Source organism: Lucilia cuprina, chromosome 4 (assembly GCF_022045245.1).
Source record: "Lucilia cuprina isolate Lc7/37 chromosome 4, ASM2204524v1, whole genome shotgun sequence".
Lineage (NCBI taxonomy): Eukaryota > Metazoa > Arthropoda > Insecta > Diptera > Calliphoridae > Lucilia > Lucilia cuprina.
In genome coordinates, this window is record NC_060952.1 from 89,475,550 (window position 1) to 89,495,775 (window position 20,226).

The 20,226-nt window shown below is 26.0% G+C and overlaps 1 protein-coding gene across 1 annotated transcript in view; it reads left to right on the forward strand.

Annotated features, from left to right (window-relative positions):
* LOC111675505 overlaps nt 1–20,226 on the forward strand; it is a 111,044-nt gene that overhangs the window by 13,942 nt on the left and 76,876 nt on the right. The window contains exon 3 of the mRNA XM_046947964.1: nt 73–229. Within this exon, the coding sequence (XP_046803920.1) occupies nt 73–229 (157 nt within the window). The remainder of the gene's footprint in view (nt 1–72; nt 230–20,226) is intronic.

The following is a 20,226-nucleotide window of genomic DNA, read 5'->3' on the forward strand; positions in this document are numbered from 1 at the left end:
TTTACTTTTTCCCATATTCTCATTTCATTAAATTTTCTGCTGTTTTTTTCTTTTGGCATCATTTACATAAAGGTTTATTTCATCGTGCAATTTTGATGTCCGGTTCTGCCATGTCTGATTGGGCTGCTACAAATCATTCACTACAGCTGACAATGCAAATTGCTCATGGCCTTAATTGTCCGCTTAACGATGACAATGAAGAAATGTTATCATGCTTGCGCCAAAAACGGTAAGTAATTGAATTGATTTGCCCATTACACATGCATAAAGACCCTATAAAATAAAACCTTTAAATTGAAGAAAGCTATTGGAAATATTTCTTGTTCTTTTACCCACAATTCTGCTGTTGTTGATGCGGTAAAATTAAAAATTTACTATTTAATATTTACTAATACTCTGATACTCTTCTGGTTATAAGTCTTAAGCAATAGTTTTAATCAATAAGAAATAAATGACTAAAAACTATTAGATTATTACAACTGCAATTATATTTCTTTATAAATTCAAAATTATTATTGCTATTGGGTTTTTGTGGCTTTAGAACTTATCAGATTTTAATTAAGCCACATGCTTTTAATTCACTTTTTTCTGTATTTGATTCACACTATTCTGTTAAGTAATCAACTAACTAGTAATTGTTTATGATTGAGGTCATACATTTAAGCAGAAAACTCAAGGTGTCTTTAAGGTAAAGCATTTCAGTTTCATTTACAGCTACAATCTAGACAGGCATTTTGTGCACTTTTGATAGTTGAGGTTTATTTTGCAATTAAAATGAAACTGCAAATGGAAATAATATATTCATTATATATTCTTATAAATAAATTATAAGATTTCTATAAATAAAACCAATTAAATACAAACACTAAGTAATACAATAATTAGGTTTTTTGTTTTTGTATATACCAACAGTTCTCAATGATACAAAATATAAAAAATTAATTTATTTCTGAAAATATTATTTCAACTGACTTCTTCACTGCATTACTTGTAGATCGCTTGACGTTGACAGAAAACTGTTAATGATTCAAGCAATTTCAACAAATATTTGTATCTTACTAATAATAGTACATTAAAAACCTGCAGGGTATCTACAAATGTGTATGGGTTTTTATTTTGTGGTAATTTTTTCCATATACTTATATGTTAGTGTATGGTTTACTAATATTTTTGCTTAAGTAAGTGAAATTAAAACTCTTAAGAGATCTTCATAATAAACAGAATTAAATTTAATTTTGTGGAAAACTATAAATTACTGCGATTAAAATGTTTTTTTGTTTACAAAATAATTACTTCATAATGCTCGATTGAATATAAAAATAAAAAAATATATACATATTTATTTCTAAGGACTAGATTATAGACAATAGACTATACTATAGACTAGACTATAAACTAGACTATAAACTAGACTACAGACTAGATTATAGATTAGACTATATACTAGACTAGAATATAGACTAGACTAGGCTTTAAACTAGACTATAGTCTAGGCTTTAGACCATAAACCAGACTATAGACTAGACTATAAACTGGAATTTAGATTAGACTATAGACTAGACTGTAGATTAGACTATAGACTAGACTATAGACTAGACTATAGACTAGATATATAGACTAGACTATAGACTAGACTATAGACTAGACTACAGACTAGACTATAGACTAGACTATGGACTAAACTATAGACTAGACTATAGAGAAGACTATAGACCAGACTATAGACTAGACTATAGACTAGACTATAGACTAGACTATAGACTAGACTATAGACTAGACTATAGACTAGACTATAGACTAGACTATAGATTAGACTATAGACTAGACTATAGATTAGACTATAGACTAGACTATAGACTAGACTATAGACTAGACTATAGACTAGACTATAGACTAGACTGACTATAGACTAGACAATAGACTAGACTATAAACTAGACTATAGACTAGACTATAGACTAGACTATAGACTAGACTATAGACTAGACTATAGATTAAACTATAGACTAAACTATAGACTAGACTATAGACTAGACTAAAGACTAGACTATAGGCTAGACTATAGACTAGACTATAGACTAGACTGACTATAGACTAGACTATAGACTAGACTTTAAACTTGATAATAGACTAAACTACAGACTGCTATAGATTATATAGTGATACATAATTTTTCGAATTGCATAAGTAACAATAACTGTTTCCTGTGCCTAAAATGTTGGTTAAACTCAATAATAATTATGTAAATTTTTCTTTCATAAAAAGTAAATATTTTAAATAAAATTTTAGTAAACAAAATTACATACATATATAATTTGTTTATCTCTATTGTTTATCAAATTAAATTAATTTGATTTACAGAATTCGTTGCATTGTTTTTCGTTTTTTAATTTGCTTTTAATTAAAGTACATTATTAATATTATTAGAATAAATTATATACGAATTCACATTTATATATGTACATTAGGGGAGTCCCCTAAATAGGTATCAATATTCAAAAATAATATTACAGTTCTATTATTACGTAAAAAGGTAAATTTAGCCTTAAAAATTCTAACCTGACAATACAGGCCATATTGCACACACTCACATTTAAGGACTCCCATGCGTATGATTATTATTATTTCTTAATAATATTCATCATACCACCCACAGTTCATTAGAGCGAAAGTTTCAAAGGTCACCACATTGAGTAAAATCGTATTGTATTTTTTGAATTATTATAATAATAAATAAGAATTTCTAGTTCACTTAATTTACTAACGTAAAAATGAATCAACAATTGATTTAACATAATTTGCAGTTTTTCTTGTAAAGTAATTATTATGATAGTAAATATTTTTAATTTTAACAATAAACAAATAAAATTTGATTTTAATTCCTTTTCTAAATAAATATATATATAAAATAAAACTATAAATGCTGAACTTTACATATTTATTTTTTTACTAATATAAAAAAAATGTAAGGAATATTGATTTTGTCATTCCGTTTGTAACACATTGAAATATTTGTCTAACACTCATAAATGATATAGCCAGGTCTGTCGTAAGTTGAAATCAGGCGTTCAAAAATAGATTTTTCTAATTAAAAGAGGTATTTATATAAACTGCCTTCCTTATTCGTAATTATTTTTCAAAGGTTTATTGAACAAATTTTGTGTAAAAAATTGTTTTTGAAATCTTTGATAAATTGTTATGAATAAGACCCTTTAAAAAGTTATGTTTGTTGTAGCTTTTTGAAAGATTTACATATGTATACACAAAAGTAATGTTTGAAACTGTTTACACCCAAGTTTGTTATATTGGGAGATATGGATACAAGTTCATACATATGTACATTAGAATGGTTCCGTTTATATGGGGGAAAATGTCAATATATCCAACTAAAATAAAAGCATAATTAATTCTTTGATACAGTTTTTCCTGATTGGACTTAATAGAAGAATTAAAATTGCCATTTTTGAAGTTTGTATGATATAACTAACTACATAAGAATGGTCCTATAATTGAAGAACGTAATCCCAAAAAATTCATAAAATCTTTATAAAAAGGACCTTTTTATCCTTTGATCCAGTTCATCAAATATTAACGTCAGGCCAAAATTTTTGAGAAATTGTATGTAAGAATTAACTAAATTTTAATTTTTTGTAGGATTATTAACAACATTTTGGTGCGACCCTAATGTAGACTATGATAAAATTTATTTCTATATGTAATATTTCACAATAATATCCTATCAAAACTTATCATATGGTATTTATAAGTATTTATAAAATTGTATGTTCTGTTTGTGAAATCTCCGAAAAGACATGTTTTAACGAATTTAGCAAACACTTTATATGGATTTTTCTTAAGTTAAAAGTATTTACTTAAAAAAAACTTTTTGTGAATAAAAGTCAATTTCTTTAGAAAAAACTTATTTTAAATATTTTTAGTAATAATACACATACGAAGCTAAAACTTCATAATGACTTGCAATTTTCACCATTTAGCTAGTAATGTCTAAGTGAATTGCCTCCAGTGATAATACCGTCTTCAAATAATGATTCAAAATGCTATTGTGTAAGTAAATTTTAGAAATTGAATACCTTACATGGTAATGAAAGTTTTTGCTGGGTACATACATACATATGTTTTTTTTTTGTGAAAAATTTGTTTGTTTTGTTGAAAAATTGTGTCTAACTTAATGTAGGGTGCACGGAGGATACAAATTATTATTTACAATTACAAAAAGCAAGGAAGTTGTATAAGAAATACTTATAAATGCATGATTTCTTCATGAGCTATATAACATGTACATTAGAGTGTCCCGAAGACCAATATTGTGGATTATTTCTCAACCGATGCGTGTTAATATGCAAATAAAATAAAAAAATCTTTGAAAAAGGGCTTTTGAAACACTTTAACCTTTTTTCAACAATCAGCTTAAAATTAGGTAATTTCTTAGACGCATTTTAACAAGATTTCAAAGATTTTTGTTTGAACATATTGTACTTTATCAAGGATTTAAATCATTGGTAGGAATCAGAAACTCTTTTTATACCCTACACCACTTTAGTGGCGAGGGTATATTGGGTTTGTGTTGATGTTTGTAACGCACAATAAAATTGGTCCTATACCCACCGTAAAGTATATCAATCGGCTCAGAATCATTTTTTGAGTAGATTTAGCTGTGTCCGTCCGTCTGTCCATCTGTCCGTCCGTCCATGTAAACCTTGTAATCAAACTACAGATCGCAATTTTGGAGATAATTCAATGAAATTTGGCACATGATCTTTTATGGGACTTTGGACGAAGCTTATAGAAAATAGTTAACATTGGTCCATTATTTCACCTAGGCCCCATAGAACTGAATCCGCCAAATAGGGCTTTTAAGTTCATAGTTATATTTAATATACTCGTATCTCGACAAAAAGCTGCAAAACTATGATTTATACTAGTCTTGATGACCGCGATGAACTTTATAATTATAGGGCCTCATTTGACCCTTTACTTTAATATCAACAGTTTTATTAAACAGTTAATGGCTTTAGTACATCTGAGGCAAGGTATAATTCAACTTAAATGCTTTATTATGAAAACTAAATCATGGTTGGCCTCGCCTGAATATAACTTCTTAATTGTTTGTTTTTAATTTTCTCGTGATAACTACAATATTACGCATCATTTCATAGGTATTCCGCCATTAGTTTATTAAAAAGGTAGGCTCTCGGTTTACTCTAATAAACATACTTATATAAATAATATTATGCAACTAAGTATTGAAATAGAAATATGGAAATATTTTTGTTGCTTATTTCTATTTTTATTTCAAACAGAATCGCATTAGATACGATTAAATGCTACACTACAGTAATGACATTATATTAAGGAACTCTACATGAAATTGAGGAAAATATCAAATTCTGCAAAGAAATGAAGAATATTTAATGATATTGTCTGTATCCTTTTTGTGGTAATTCTCTGTTGTTTTAAATCTAGAGTAGTATTTTAAAGTAAATTTGTTTGTTGTTGTTATTAATATACCCTACACCTTAGTGAGAAGGGTATTTGTATAAAAGCTTGTCATTGCGTTTGTAATTTCCATAATATAGTTTTCTCAACCTGTGAAGTATATACATTTCATGTCCTTAATAAAAGCGGAGTCAATTGAGCCTTGTCCGTCTGTATGCTCATAAAAACTTTTAGAAGACTCCAGATATAAACTAAGTAATATAAACACGCGATCAAATATAAAACAAAAAATGATACTTTCTGTTATTTTTTTCATTTTCCATATTTTACTTTTAGATTTATTTATTTTTTTTCTTTAATAAAATACATATTGACACTTTTCTAAAACGCACTAAAGTGTAGAGTATATAAGAGTCGGCAGAGCCATTTATAAAAAAACCTTACTTGTTCTTTTTGTCCAGAAAATTTTATAACTTATTTAAAGTAGATGATATTTCATATATGTTTGTATTGCATTTTATTTTTTATATTTACAGGTTATATGAAATATGTTTATTTTCAAGTACAATTTTTCTTGTAAATTACATTTTTGTCTGAAATGATTGATAACAGTAGATTTAAGACATTTGGGAATTATAAATAATTTTAAAGATTAAAATGTAATATATATTTTATATTTTTAACATTTATTAAGGTTTCTCTTCAAATCAAATTACTTAGGATAGTTAAAACTAAGCTCATCGATTTTGGACGCCACAAAAGGGGTCGTTTTAAAATCGTAGGAAAGATTATTTATAAGTTATATACTTCTAAAAAAAAAACTCCTACTACAGTGAGTTCTTTAAACAAATGCAATGAGCAGGGCAAGGATTTTCATGTACTAAAAAAATTAAAAATATGTGTTTATAATATGCACTATAAAATAGGAAAACAATCTCTAAAAATTTGAAAAATATGATTCAAAAAATATTTCTTTGTGCAGGTACATATGTATTAATAAATGTTCTTAAAATTTCGACCACAAAAACTTTATGTATGCTTTATGTACAATAATATCACTTTAAAAGAACCACGAGCTGGAGAATGACAAATATAAAGAATAAGAAGGAACTTTAAATAGTACACAAAAAAAAAAAATTATAGGTATTATTTTTCAATTAACATGTTTTAATTTTCTTTATTTTTTATTTAAATAAATTTTTATTTGTCTTAATTATCTCGTTTTTTGAATTTTTGTGCTAGCACTACTTATAATTCTTAAATAGTCCATAAAATTTTAGGCATATAATATTCAAGTTTCTTTACAATTTATGAAACACTTTATATGTAAAATTGTGTCAATAAAGTGAAAATTTTTGAAAATGCTGAACGCATTGTTAAAGGTCTAGTATTCCTTTAACGTTGTGTGTAATCGATTAATAATTTGATTGTTTTAATCACCTTCTTAATTGATTTATAAAAAATTCTCTATCAAACAGTTAATTTATTTGATTAATAAATTAATAAAAAAATCAATTTTATATTTATTATATATTTAATTTATACAATTAATGAATTAATCAATTTTTAATCTTGTCTCAATTATTGACATTAATTGTTCTGATTAATTCGTTACTTGGAAAAAAATATATTTTTTTTACTTTTTAACAAATTTGGTAATTGATATCATCATTTTGGTTATAGGTGCAAAACTTGCTTAATACAATTATTTTGATAGTTAAAACTCATTTTCAGTTTTTTCTGTGTATATGTTTAATTTCTGAAAGTGGAAAGCTTGATAGCAATACTAATAAAATTTAGTGAATTTTTGTATAAATTATATTACATCCAAATTTTATGGTTTAGTAATCTTTTTAAGTGAATTATGGACGTGAGAGAAATGTAAGAACAAATTTTCATAAAGTTATCTTTCTATGTGGACAAACTCAATAATTGATACTGAACCGATTTTTTAAAGACCAATATTTTTTACGTTGCAATTTGCAGCATAAACTATAAAAATGTTGGAAATATGCAAAATATGCAATTTGAAGCAAAATATGCAATATATGCATTTATAAAAAAATACGAAAAAATATGCAACAACAAATCGATGCCATTTTGTAGCAAATTTATTGATTCGAAAATAAAACTAGTTAAAAGTTATTTCGAATTACTGATTACAAACATGCATTTGCATAGAAATCCTTGCACTGGTAATGAGTATTGCATCAAATTAAAACACTAGTTTAGAAATTTTAAATATTATGTTAATATAAGTGCATCTTTTCTTATATGCTGAGAAAAAACATTGTTCGGCACGTTTAAGACAAATATTTTTTTTAATACCTACTACCAAAAAACGAATCGAAATATTGATCATTGACCCACAAAAGTATGTATGTATATATAGATTCTGGTTCTTCATTAAATTCTAAGACGATGTAGCTATTTCTGGTCCGTCCGTCTGTCTGTTGAAAGAACGGTTTAACTGGCTAAAAGTATAAGAAAGTTTCTTACGAACAAAAATCTATTCACCAAATGTTATGGGGATCCGTCAATAATAAACTCTTACTCCTATATAAGGTCGCTTTCAGAAAATTTATTTAACGCTTAATACTGTCTTTAAAATACGTGTATAGCCCTGAAACATAAGTAATTTTATTATATAACACTCTTCAGAAATTGACATGGACAAATATAACTGGCCTAAAAATGTGAGTATATTATAGCTATGAAATTCGATGCACAGAAGTGAGTTTCTTAAAAGCCAAAATCTCATAATAATATAAACATAAGGTTCCATTTACTTCATGGTTTGATGGTGGGCATATTTAGTCGAATATAGCACTCTTACTCGTTTGTTACAATATATTGTCGTCATAACCAAACAATAGTTATTTTACTCAATTGCAATAATATTTTAGTTGAATTCAAAATTTGGGAATAATAAATAATAATTATTATTACAAAAAATAATTAATTATAACTATGTTAACGATTTGAACTTTTAAATAACCATTAAATGATAAGTTTTTCCATATAATGTTTAAGAAATAGGCAAAATATGTTTACTTTAAAAGCACTCTTATCGCCATTTATACATCAGTTCTTTGGTCTATCTGTATTAGATCGTATTAAAAAAAGTGTGAAAAGGACATAGTGTATGATTTCTTGAAATCATAATAAGGTTACCTGAAACTTTAATATGATTATTTGAAACTATAATACCGGTTCTTTAAACCACAACATGGTTACTTTAAACAACTTGAAACCATAATATGATAACATGAAACTATCAGGTGCTTACTTGACTCTGTAATATGTTTATGTGAGACCTTATTATGACAATAATATGATATTATTGGATTATACTATGATGACACATAATCATATTATGATAAAGAAAAAAAATTGTGGTGAAATATTAGGACTATATTTCATCATAATAATATATTTTTTGGTACTAATAATGATCATAATTAGTTTTACCTTTCACCATAATATGTTGATCTAATATCTAAGATGTTATCGGGTACAATTTTACGAAATGATTGTACAAGATGATTCAGACAAATGCAGATAATCCTTAATGAACACTTTTTGTCATTGCATGACTTTTGTTTAATCGATCTATAACAATCCTTATACATTGGGAACAATGTTAGTATAGTTATAACATCCTTTGCGAATACTCAACTAAGGCCATGTGAACGTTTTTTTCTTGATTTTTTTTACATTTATATTTATAATTTAAATTCTTAAAAAAATGTCCTTTATGTAAAACTAGCAGCCATAATTATTTCATAATTATTTAAAAATATATAATTTTAATTTGTTAAAATAATAGAATAATATATAACATAATTTAAAATACACAACTTGTTATCAAACTTTAATTATGAAGAAAACCTAAATATTATTTTAAAGTCATAAGTTATTCAACAAGATTTAAATAAATCTAAATTATTTAAATTTTAAAATAAATTTTTGCCACGATTTACAACTTCCGTATTTATAGCAAGAACAAATTGAATTTTTTTTTTAATCTCAACATAATATTACACAGACCCTATAATCCTTTTAGTTATTCAAAAATATTCTAGTTTTGCTGCCTTTTGTAATTAAATTTAAGACAAAATTGTTTGAACAGTTTGTTTAAAAAAAATCAGATCCTAGGGTTATCTTATAGCTTTCACTTCAAACTGTCCAAAGTACCTTTAACATTTCGCAAAAAAAAGAGTATATATGTCTAAAGTTAACAGCCTTAAAAAAATATATATATACAAAATTACATTTATTTTTTTTACCCTTAAAATTTAACCAAATTTAAAGTATTTTAACAGTTACCTTTGAGTTTTTATTTCGACATTTCTACACAAAATTGTACTAAATAAATCATTATATTACTCTCAGGAAAATAAAATAAACAACAAAAATTTTTTCCATCCCTAAAAAAAAAATATTGTTGGTTTGTATTTATATACTCAGTGGCTTAATATACCAACTAAGTTGTAAAAATCCTTTAGATTATTTCTGCTATTTATTTACTTGTTTTTTTTATGGCTTTTTTCACTTTTGAGCCAACAAATTTACATGGCTGATTATTTGATCAACCTTTTAGGATAACAAAGTTTTTAAATTAAAAAAAAAACACACACACACACCACATAACATAACAAACGTTTATAAGTACCTTTATGTATGTATGTGTGCGTGTATAAATGCTTGAATGTGTGAAAAGAAAATATGTTAAACCAATTACCAACACTGAGTATTTTACACTTTTTTGTAAAATTGTGGTAAAAAATACACCTACAAATTTAACAAACAAACATACATATACGTAAACTAATAATGATCTTAAATAATCCTTCAACTAAAGACAAAATACAACAATAGTAATAAATACAAAAAAAAAAAAAAAACAGAACCCATTCATACTCACAAGATTACGAACATAGACACGTATAACCATACATATGTCAAGTACATGTGTATACTTCGTACTTTTAAATAAATTATTTTTAATACTTTTGTCAATTTAAGTTGAAAGCAACGAACCAAACTTTTCACTAATTTACACACAAACACATAAATATCATATGAATTTATACCCAGTAAAAACTTTCTTTTCTTAGTAAAGGATTAAAATGGTATTTTAAGTTACATTCGCTGCAAGTACTAGCTATGCTCGTCTACAAATTTATAATAAAGAACTTACTACCATCGTTTGCTAATGAAATCATCAATGTGCCTACTAAAAGCTTTCTCAACAAAATATTTTGTAGTTGTGTATGAAAACCTTCAAAGTAATGCAGACGATATGTAGTAGTCATTATAAAGTAAGTTATTATGTATGTTTTTGCTGTATATGAATGAATTTGTAATTTTACCTTAGTGGGAAATACTTATTTGCTGTACAGGCATAATCTACACTTGTACTTGTGTATTTAAATATGTACGAACATACATATACACATACATGTATGTATGAATAAGTATCTGTAATTATTCGCAAAAGTTTATAGCTTTACTGTGGTTTTAAAGTGAAATATTTAAACTTCTGATTACTGAAATGTATTTAATAGCAAACAATACATATTCGTTATTCTATAAGTCTCTTTAAAAGCAATTACATAATTATCACCTCCACTATATACTTTTATATGAATTCCCTTTAAATTGATCAAATATTTGTGGAAATAGGTTTTCTTGTTTTAATATTTTTATAGCGCCTTAAAATATGCTATTTTATAATTAGCGTGTATGCATGTGTGTGTTAAAAATTTAATGAAATTCAGATACATATTATTGTACACAAATTGTTATGACTAAAAACAACATTTACTAGAAATAATATAACTAATTAAACGGTTAAAATGATTTTCATTAAGGAATCATGTATGGGAGCAATGATCAATTATAGACCGATTAAAAAAAATATCTGCAATTTCTATGCAAAGACAACATTTCTGTCATATTTCGTATTTATATCGTTATTTGTTACTAAATAATAGGCGTTGAAATGCTTTTCAGAAAGACATCTTATATGTAACGAACCGGACCCATATTACGCACCGATCATGAAAAACTTTTACATTAAAATTTTTGTATTAAAAATTAATATTTCTGCTTAATTATACCGTCCGACTAAAAGAGAAAAATTCGTTAGATAAGAACCGGATAATATACATCTAATGCTAAAAATTTAAGGGAAAACTCCGCATTTTTAGTTTGTCATTTCGTGATCTTGAGTTTTTCAAAAAATATTTTAAAATACTTTTACTAATCAAATAATATCAAATTTAGTGTCAAGCCAACAAGAAGAGTTGGGAATTTTTTTTTTTATATTATACTGTTAGAATGAAAATCTGTAAAAAAATTCTTTTAAAATTTTTCCCCTTAAAAATCTATTAAAATTTTCACAGGACACAGGATCACGAAATGAAAAAAACTAACAAAGCAGTTTTTCTCCATTAAATTTATAGTTTAGGAGGTATATCATTCAGTTCGTGTCTAATTTTTAGTGTCAGACGCTGTAAGGATATCATTAATTGGCAAAGAATTTTGTATCAGCGTTTAAGTGTTTTTTTCTGAAGGGGACATTCATGTATGGAGGTTATGATCAATTATGCATCGATCCAGAAATATATTTCGTTTAAGTTATATAAGACCTAAGTATGATCACCAAAATAGTAAATTCTGTGAACCATAATGGATGTTATAAACATAAAACTTTAATTTGGAAAATTTTGTAGAGATATCGACTTTTTGAAAGAAGTTTTAACAGTTAATTCATTTTCCAGAAGTATGTCCATTTGTTTGAGAGGTATATGAAATTGTAAACTGATTCAGCCAATTTTCAACAGGCACCAAGTGTTCATATACAAAACAAATGCCTTATGACTTTAAAAGAATTAAAATTTTGTGCAAATTTCATATTTATGTGTAAAAAAGCTATTTTTTTTTGGAGCTTTAAAATTTTAAACTTTTCTCGATACAAACTGATTTTGCTAATATTTAACATAAACAAGTCAGATTTCTATATTCGGCTGTGCCGAAACTTATATACCCTTCGCCAAGTATGTTTTAAAAACAGTTTTTATTTATTTTGTATCTCTGCACACATGTCACACATAACATACACACAAACAAATAATAACTGTAGCAGAAAGAAGTATTAACCGTTTTACTGTACTACCACCATCAAACTGTATTACCACCCCCAAACAAATATGAGCTGTATTACCAACATATTACTGCTTTATCTCCTTGTTGTTGTTTTTATGCATTTTTTTATAATATGTTAAGTAAATTTTCGGAGGTAGTCTCAGATTTTTACCCATATCTCTGTTATTTATGGACCGATTTTGCTGATTTTCAATAGTAAACTTATCGAAAGCATGTGTGACAGAATTATTGAAGATTTGGATCTCGAGGATATCTGGAGTCTTCAGAAAATTGATTTCAACAGACAGACGACAGACAGACGGACATGGCTTAATCGACTCCGCTGTCTATAAGGATCCAGAATATATATACTTTATAGGGTCGGAAAATTATATTATAGAAATTACAAACGGAATGACAAACTTAAATATACCCTACTCACGAAGGTGAAGGGTATAATAAACTTAGGAAAATATTAAAACCGTTTTGGTTAATTTGATTATATTTGTCCAATTCACAATCGGCGTTGTTCGGTTGTATCGTAGCATGTCGTAATTTTTTTTATTATTGATTTGTTTTTGTTTAAAAAATTTTTATGACATACAATGATACCACATCGATTGTGAATTGGACAATTATGTATATTGCTTCGTTTTGTAGTTAGCTTGTTTAACATAGAGAGATGGACAGATGTACCTTGCTAATTCGGCTCAGAATTTGAGAAGGACCCTAAACACATATACTCTCTAATGAATATTTCTTGCTGTTACACACAGAAATAAAAAATAGAAGCATAAAGAAAATTTGTCACAGAAATATAGTAAACAATTTTTTAATAAATTTTGAAGTCCTTTTATAAGGACATTAGAGCTGGTTATAAAAATCGAAATAGTCTATAAATGGACTCTACTTTTATATGTATATCAACTGTTCTATGTGTGAAATATTTTTTTTTCCAATTTGCTACAGGGTGTGATACTTTGACTATATTGCTTTTATATACCATCAATTTTATGAAGAGTTTCAAGCAGTCGAGACCATTTAGCGATCATTTAAATATTGAAATACTTTTCAAATGATTTTTTTTCTAATTTGGTTTTTTATTGTTTCCATGCCAAATTAAAGCCTAATTTCTGACGCTTTGAACAAATCAAGAAATTTTCGAATATGAATTGAATCGTTTTGGATCAATCAAAACAAAGTTTTTAGGTTTAAGTTCTGAACTTAAAGGCTGTTGGAAAAAATTTCCTTCCAAGTAGTCTTTAATAGATAATGCAATATCTGATCGAGCATTTTCAAGATGTATTTTTACTCTTTCATATCTGACCATATTTTCTTCAGCCAACATTCCTTTGCAATCTGCTGCATTCAATATATGTGATGTTCTAGTCAGGTCCCTCTAATTACATCGCATTTCTTTAGCATAATAAATATTTGTCTTTGTATTTAATTACATACGATCTCGTGAGCTTTGGATTATAGAAATGTAAAGAAACTTCCCTTTGAAAGAAACTTTTGAAATTGCTGCTTTAGTAGCTTCCAATGCTTTTCAAGCTCCTGTTTAGTTTGGCTGCTATCTTCTTAAAGGAATACGTCCAATTTTTAATTTTTAAAAATATTTTGATGTCGCACAAAACCATCATTAGCACTTATTGCGATACAAAATGAAATTGCAGTATAGACTATGACTCATAATTATGTCTGCTAATACTTATATCTATAATCACTCTAATTAGCAGATTTACTCTTAGAACTTTATTTAAATTCTATTATATTGCCATAATTAATAAAGAATTTAGTTTTAAATTGAAACATAGTTTTAAAAGTTGAAATGAATAATCACAACTCTAAATTAAAACACTTTCTATTTCGAAACCACTTTAACCACAGTTTTTAAATAAAATATATACTATATTTATATTTATGTAGGTGTGTGCAAATACTCAGACTATAAATTTGAATTATTACTGTGTATGTGTCAGGCAGTTTTCGCATGCAAAAATGAATTCTAACAATTTTTAAACAAAATTATTCGAGCAAAATTTTGAAATTTTATTTCTTTTTTCTTTTCTATTTTATTTGTATTACCGTGATTGAGTGTGTCTGACTCTTTGTTCAAGAGTATAAAAACTAATAATATACTGGGAATTACACTTAAACATACATGTTTATGTGAATATATATAAATATAAAGTTGAATATTAAAAGCACATAGAAAAGTGTGAGTGTATGTGTTTTATAATTAACATAACTAATGTTATTTTTGCACTTTTTGTTTTTGCTTTGTTGTAGTTTTTTTTTTTTTTTTTTTTTTTTTTTGATCATTTGAAATATATTTTTTGTTTGCATTTTCTCAAATGTTGAGTTGTTATGTATATATATATGTACTTTTTATGTGGTTGTTATTTTTATTGTTTTTTGTTGTTTCTATTTAGTTAGTATTTATATAAGCCTTATATGTTTATATTTACATACATAGTTTTTTTTCTTGTTTTTTGAATGTACATATGTTGTTTTTTTCAAAGTTTAAACAAAAATAAACAATACTTTGTAAAAACAAAAACAGAAACAACAATGACACAATAAAACAAAAATATAAATAATCCTAAACTAAACTTTGTTTTCTACTTCCTGTTTTGTGTATATGTGTGAGTGTGTGTGTTTGTCTGTTAGGAAGCTATTGTATTTTCAGTGTGAGAGCTTTTGATATTTATGTATGTATTTGTGTATAAATTGTATTTCATTAGCTGCATACGTGTGTTTATTGTAAGGCCGGAAAATAAGGCTGCATTGTTTTTTCCATGCTTTATAATACGACAATTGTCATTTTGTTTTTATGCGCAAAAATAATATTAAACAAAGCAAATTACAAGCTTACCGACAAACAAGCGTAATTAAACATATTATTTTTACAAAAAGTATTTTTTATACATATGTATATAATTATATTGTTTTTTTTTACCCTACATTACATGAATGTGTAAAGCGTATTATGCGTTTCTTCTAATGCTACATTGATTTAGAAACTTTTTGAAAATCATTTATTATCCTTAGTACTATTTGAGATATAATAACGAAAATTCACATATGAAAAGATAACTTTTTTTATAGCAAAAAAATCGTCACAACTGTATACAACACGTAAGCGTTATAATAAAATCTAGCTCATTAAAGAGGGCTCCCAGCCTCATCCAAACTTGATAAATTTGGAAAATATAAAAATTAATTTGATCTTAAACCTCCAAAGTGGTTTTACTATAAAACAATAAATAACGTCACAGTAGACAATTTTATATAAAAAAAACAATTTTAGATCAATTCTCATCAAAGTTGTTAGGAAGACTTTAGTTCCTTATTCATGTAAAATTTCATAGATTTACTCATTGTTTTACTGCAGTAATAAGTGTTTCAGTCATCTTATTAAAAGAACCTCATACAGGGTAAGGGTTCATTGTGGACCGATCCTCATACAATTTGAAAAACAGATTTGGCACATAGTTCTTTCTAAGCCGGTAATGAGCATTACAGTCTTTCCTAAAGGACCGATACATTTAAACATTTGTTCATTTTGTAGCCACAAATGATAATTTTAAAAATGTTTTGCAGGTATCCTTAATTGGAGATATCAGAATTCTATTTCGTTGCGTTTTCTTCATTATCAACGAATCTGCTAATGTCTTAAGCTTTTTACAGAGTATTGTGGTCTTTTTTGGTCCATTAAGGACCAATACTTTTAAACATTTGTTCGGCACATATGTGAAGTTATTTTGTAGCCACAAATGATAATTTTAAAAATGTTTTGCAGGTATCCTTAAATGGAGATATCAGAATTCAATTTTTTCGCGTTTTCTTCATTATCAACGAAGAAGGAAACTGATAGCAGCGTAATTTTTAAAAGATTTGGATTTATATATCCCAAATATGGTTCTGATTTTACTTTAATTTAAATTTTATATTTGCGATTTTCAAAAATGTTTATACTAAGATTTTTGAAACTATTCGTTAATGATGTATTACGCATCAAAAATAAAACGAAGTACTTTCCAAAGAATTACATTTATCACCATCATTATCAAAAGTAACACTAAGTAAATTTGTTTATCTTCGATGGAAGTGGTGTTTATTGACTTCCAAAAAATTGAAATGAATCCAATTTTGTTTAAAACTGAAGGTTTTTTTTTTGTACTGAAATTTTTTTTGTATTAAAGCAATTTTATTTATATTAATATTATTTAGATCAAATTACTTGTATTCTTCCTAATAACTTCGAAAAAGAGAATATCAATATTACTTCTAAGAATTACTTCGGATGTAGTGAAAAGGAAAAGAACATCCCTCCCATGACAAGCCTGTATTAAAATCTTGACCTCTTCAGGTGTTTCTAGTACTTCCAAGGAGTAAATTCTACATCTCGATTCGATTCTTTAAAAGTCCTTTTCTTTTGTTGAATAATAATATATCCATTATTCTACATAAAAATCTATATTAGTTTAATCCCTTACTATTCATATTTTCAATGATATTACTTAACCATCTGTCTGTAAGCTATAAAATGCAATGATCAAAATATGTGTTAAGATTGTTAAAGAATTCTTGAATGAAATTAATATTTAAAATAAAATATATAAGTTTTACTTAAAATATTATTAAATAAAAATGTTAACATACAAACGTATAAAGAGATGGGATTTTGTTCTACTTTGGACTAGTATTTCAATTAATAATGAACATAAATAGTAAGTCTTTTATTTACTTCTTATTTTACATTTTACTGTCTCCCTCCATACAATATTATGTGTTTTTTTAAATAAAAACACAGATCTATTGACTTAAAAACAACACCTTAATTTATAAAAATTTATGATTAACTGTAAGACTAGTATAAATATAAATTTTCGATAGATAAAAAAATTTTATATTTTTTTTTTGTGGGAAATGTGACATTCGAAATCAATGTTTTTAATATAAAACTGTATTTAAATTAAGAAATAAAATTTTAAAATTTTTTACAAGTCTGTACTATAGCTTAGTGCATAAACTGAACTAAAGTTTACCCTGTAGTCTAAACTATAGTCCATCTATAGGCTGGTCTGGTTTATAATTTGGACTTTATTTTAGTCTAAGTCTGCAGTATTACATAGTCTGGACTAAAGTTTAGTCTGTAGTCTGGACAATAGTCTTATCTGTATTCAGAAAAATAATCTGTACTAAAGGCCGAAATCTTTGAAAAAAAAAAAAAAAAAAAATAGTAAAAGAAAAAAAATATATATATTTTTTTTCTTTTACTATTTTTGGATTGAATATTTTTAACAAGTTAAAAGTAGTAAAACAAAATTTGTTCTCTATTGATTTGTTTGGAAAAATATTTTATACAATTTGTTTTAAATTTTTCAATATAATAACAATAAAACAAAATTTACTTAAATTTCCTTCATTTACATTTTATATTTTTGAGAATATTTTTTATTTTTCTCTTGTTTTGCCACTTTTACTAGAAATATATACAAACAAACCTAATATTTATGTCAAATTATAATTAAAATAAGTTTTCTTAAAAAGCAATTTTTTCTGAGTTATTTCAGTCTAATAACAAATGCTCGTTATGTATAATTAATTAGTTATTTTGTTATGTACATATTGTATATTACATTTGCCTTTTTGTTGCTTTTGCCATTACGGGCGAAAGGCCTACAGGTTAATTATATGATTTTAAAACAAAACAAACGTAATTGCACAAACACACAAAGGAATCAATTAAATATTTAATACATTTTGTAAATATAATTAAGTTACAACATAGTGAGCTACTCAAGTGGCTTGGCGTATAAGATAAAATGTTGAAAATTTTATTTGGCTGGGGAAATGATAGTATGTAAATAAGGCGATTTATGTAAATGAGTATTGAAATATGCGAATATTAAATAACATGTGATATTGAACAATTATATATTTATTTTAGTTTAAAGACAATTTGCTTTGAAGTATTTTAATTTTAAATTATTTAAGCTGCAAACAGTTTGTAGTTTTCATCTAGGCGTATGATTGATATGTGACAAATATACCAAGTATACGCAAATATATTAGAATTTTCTAATATACTTCAACCAGGCGTATGATTAATATGTAACAAATATAACAAGTATACGCAAGTTTATTATTATTTTATTTTTTTTTATTTTCATCTTTCAGTTATACAAAAATATACATAAATCCCCACTAGCTGAAACTTAATATACATATTTTAAAAAATTATGATTTTTTTCTTTAATAAAGTAAAATACATTTCTATTTACAATAAAATATCATATCATTTTATAATGGAAAAACTTTCTTTCTGATAGCCAACTAATATACATAATTTATATTTCTTCTTTTTTAATAAAACTTTTCAAAGAAAAATTAAAAATAAAATTTTTAAATTTTATTCTTTTAATTTAAAATAAATCTCAAAACCAAACTTTCACTTTAATATGATGCTTATCCACATATTTTGTTATTATTTTTCCATCGAAGTATAATTTTAATTAATAATATTTGCAATGTCCTTGAAACTAAAGTCTACGGTCAGAATATTGAAATGTGAAATTCCTTTTGTATAAAGAAACTATATATAAGCCATAGATAAATTCTCATTATACTAAAAGCAAACAACTAACAATAAAATAAGTTAAGTTATAACCAACTATTGGGCAAAACCTTTTAGGTTTTTATTTTATCTTAGATTTATTTTTGGTTTTCTTTTTGCGACAGTGAAAGGAACTGTAAAAGACGTGCTTTTTATGACAATAAGAAAAATATTTATTGACAAAATTTATATATAATGATAGGAAATCAATCTTTAAAGTTTGATTTACAAAAATATATTTATTAGGTGTAAGAAACTAAATTAATTTTATAAAATTAAAATATTTTGTAAATAGGCTCACATGTGAACCGATTGTTGTCTTACCTTATAGTCTACCTTCAGTAACTCTTATATGGAGGATTGATGAATTCCTGAAAATTTTTAGAACTCTAGATTCTCTTGTTTTCGCTTATTAACTAGACTGAATGAAATTTGGTAGAGTGCTTTCAAATAAAAACAATATGACCTCTTTTTCAATACCGAACCCGGCGATTTGTGGAAAATTTTAGTTTCAAATCATCCCATAAGACAGACGCATAAACATTGCCAGATCATCTTTAAATCTAATAAAGACCTTTAAGAGTCTACGACCAATATTTTGATGAATTATAAAAGGATTGAAAAAATATATTTCAAAATACATAATTTGAAATAATGGGTATAAGAACATCATATTAAAAATTGTCTAATGTAAAAATAACTTTTAATACCGCCTTCTTATATAATACGAAACAACTAACAACTTATAATAATATAAACAAGTATTCGGTTGAGGCGAATCGAACAGATCCTTATATCAGTTTATTTTGTGAGATGGGTATATATAGGTTTGTCATTTCGTTTGTAACTTTTGTGATATATATGACCCATATTCGAGTACCATTGCATCCATGTTGTATCATATACATTATACACCAATTTATTTCCAACGCTTTATTTCACAGTCACTCCTCTGTGGAGTATCTTTTGTCTTAAAGCAACAGCACCAAACTT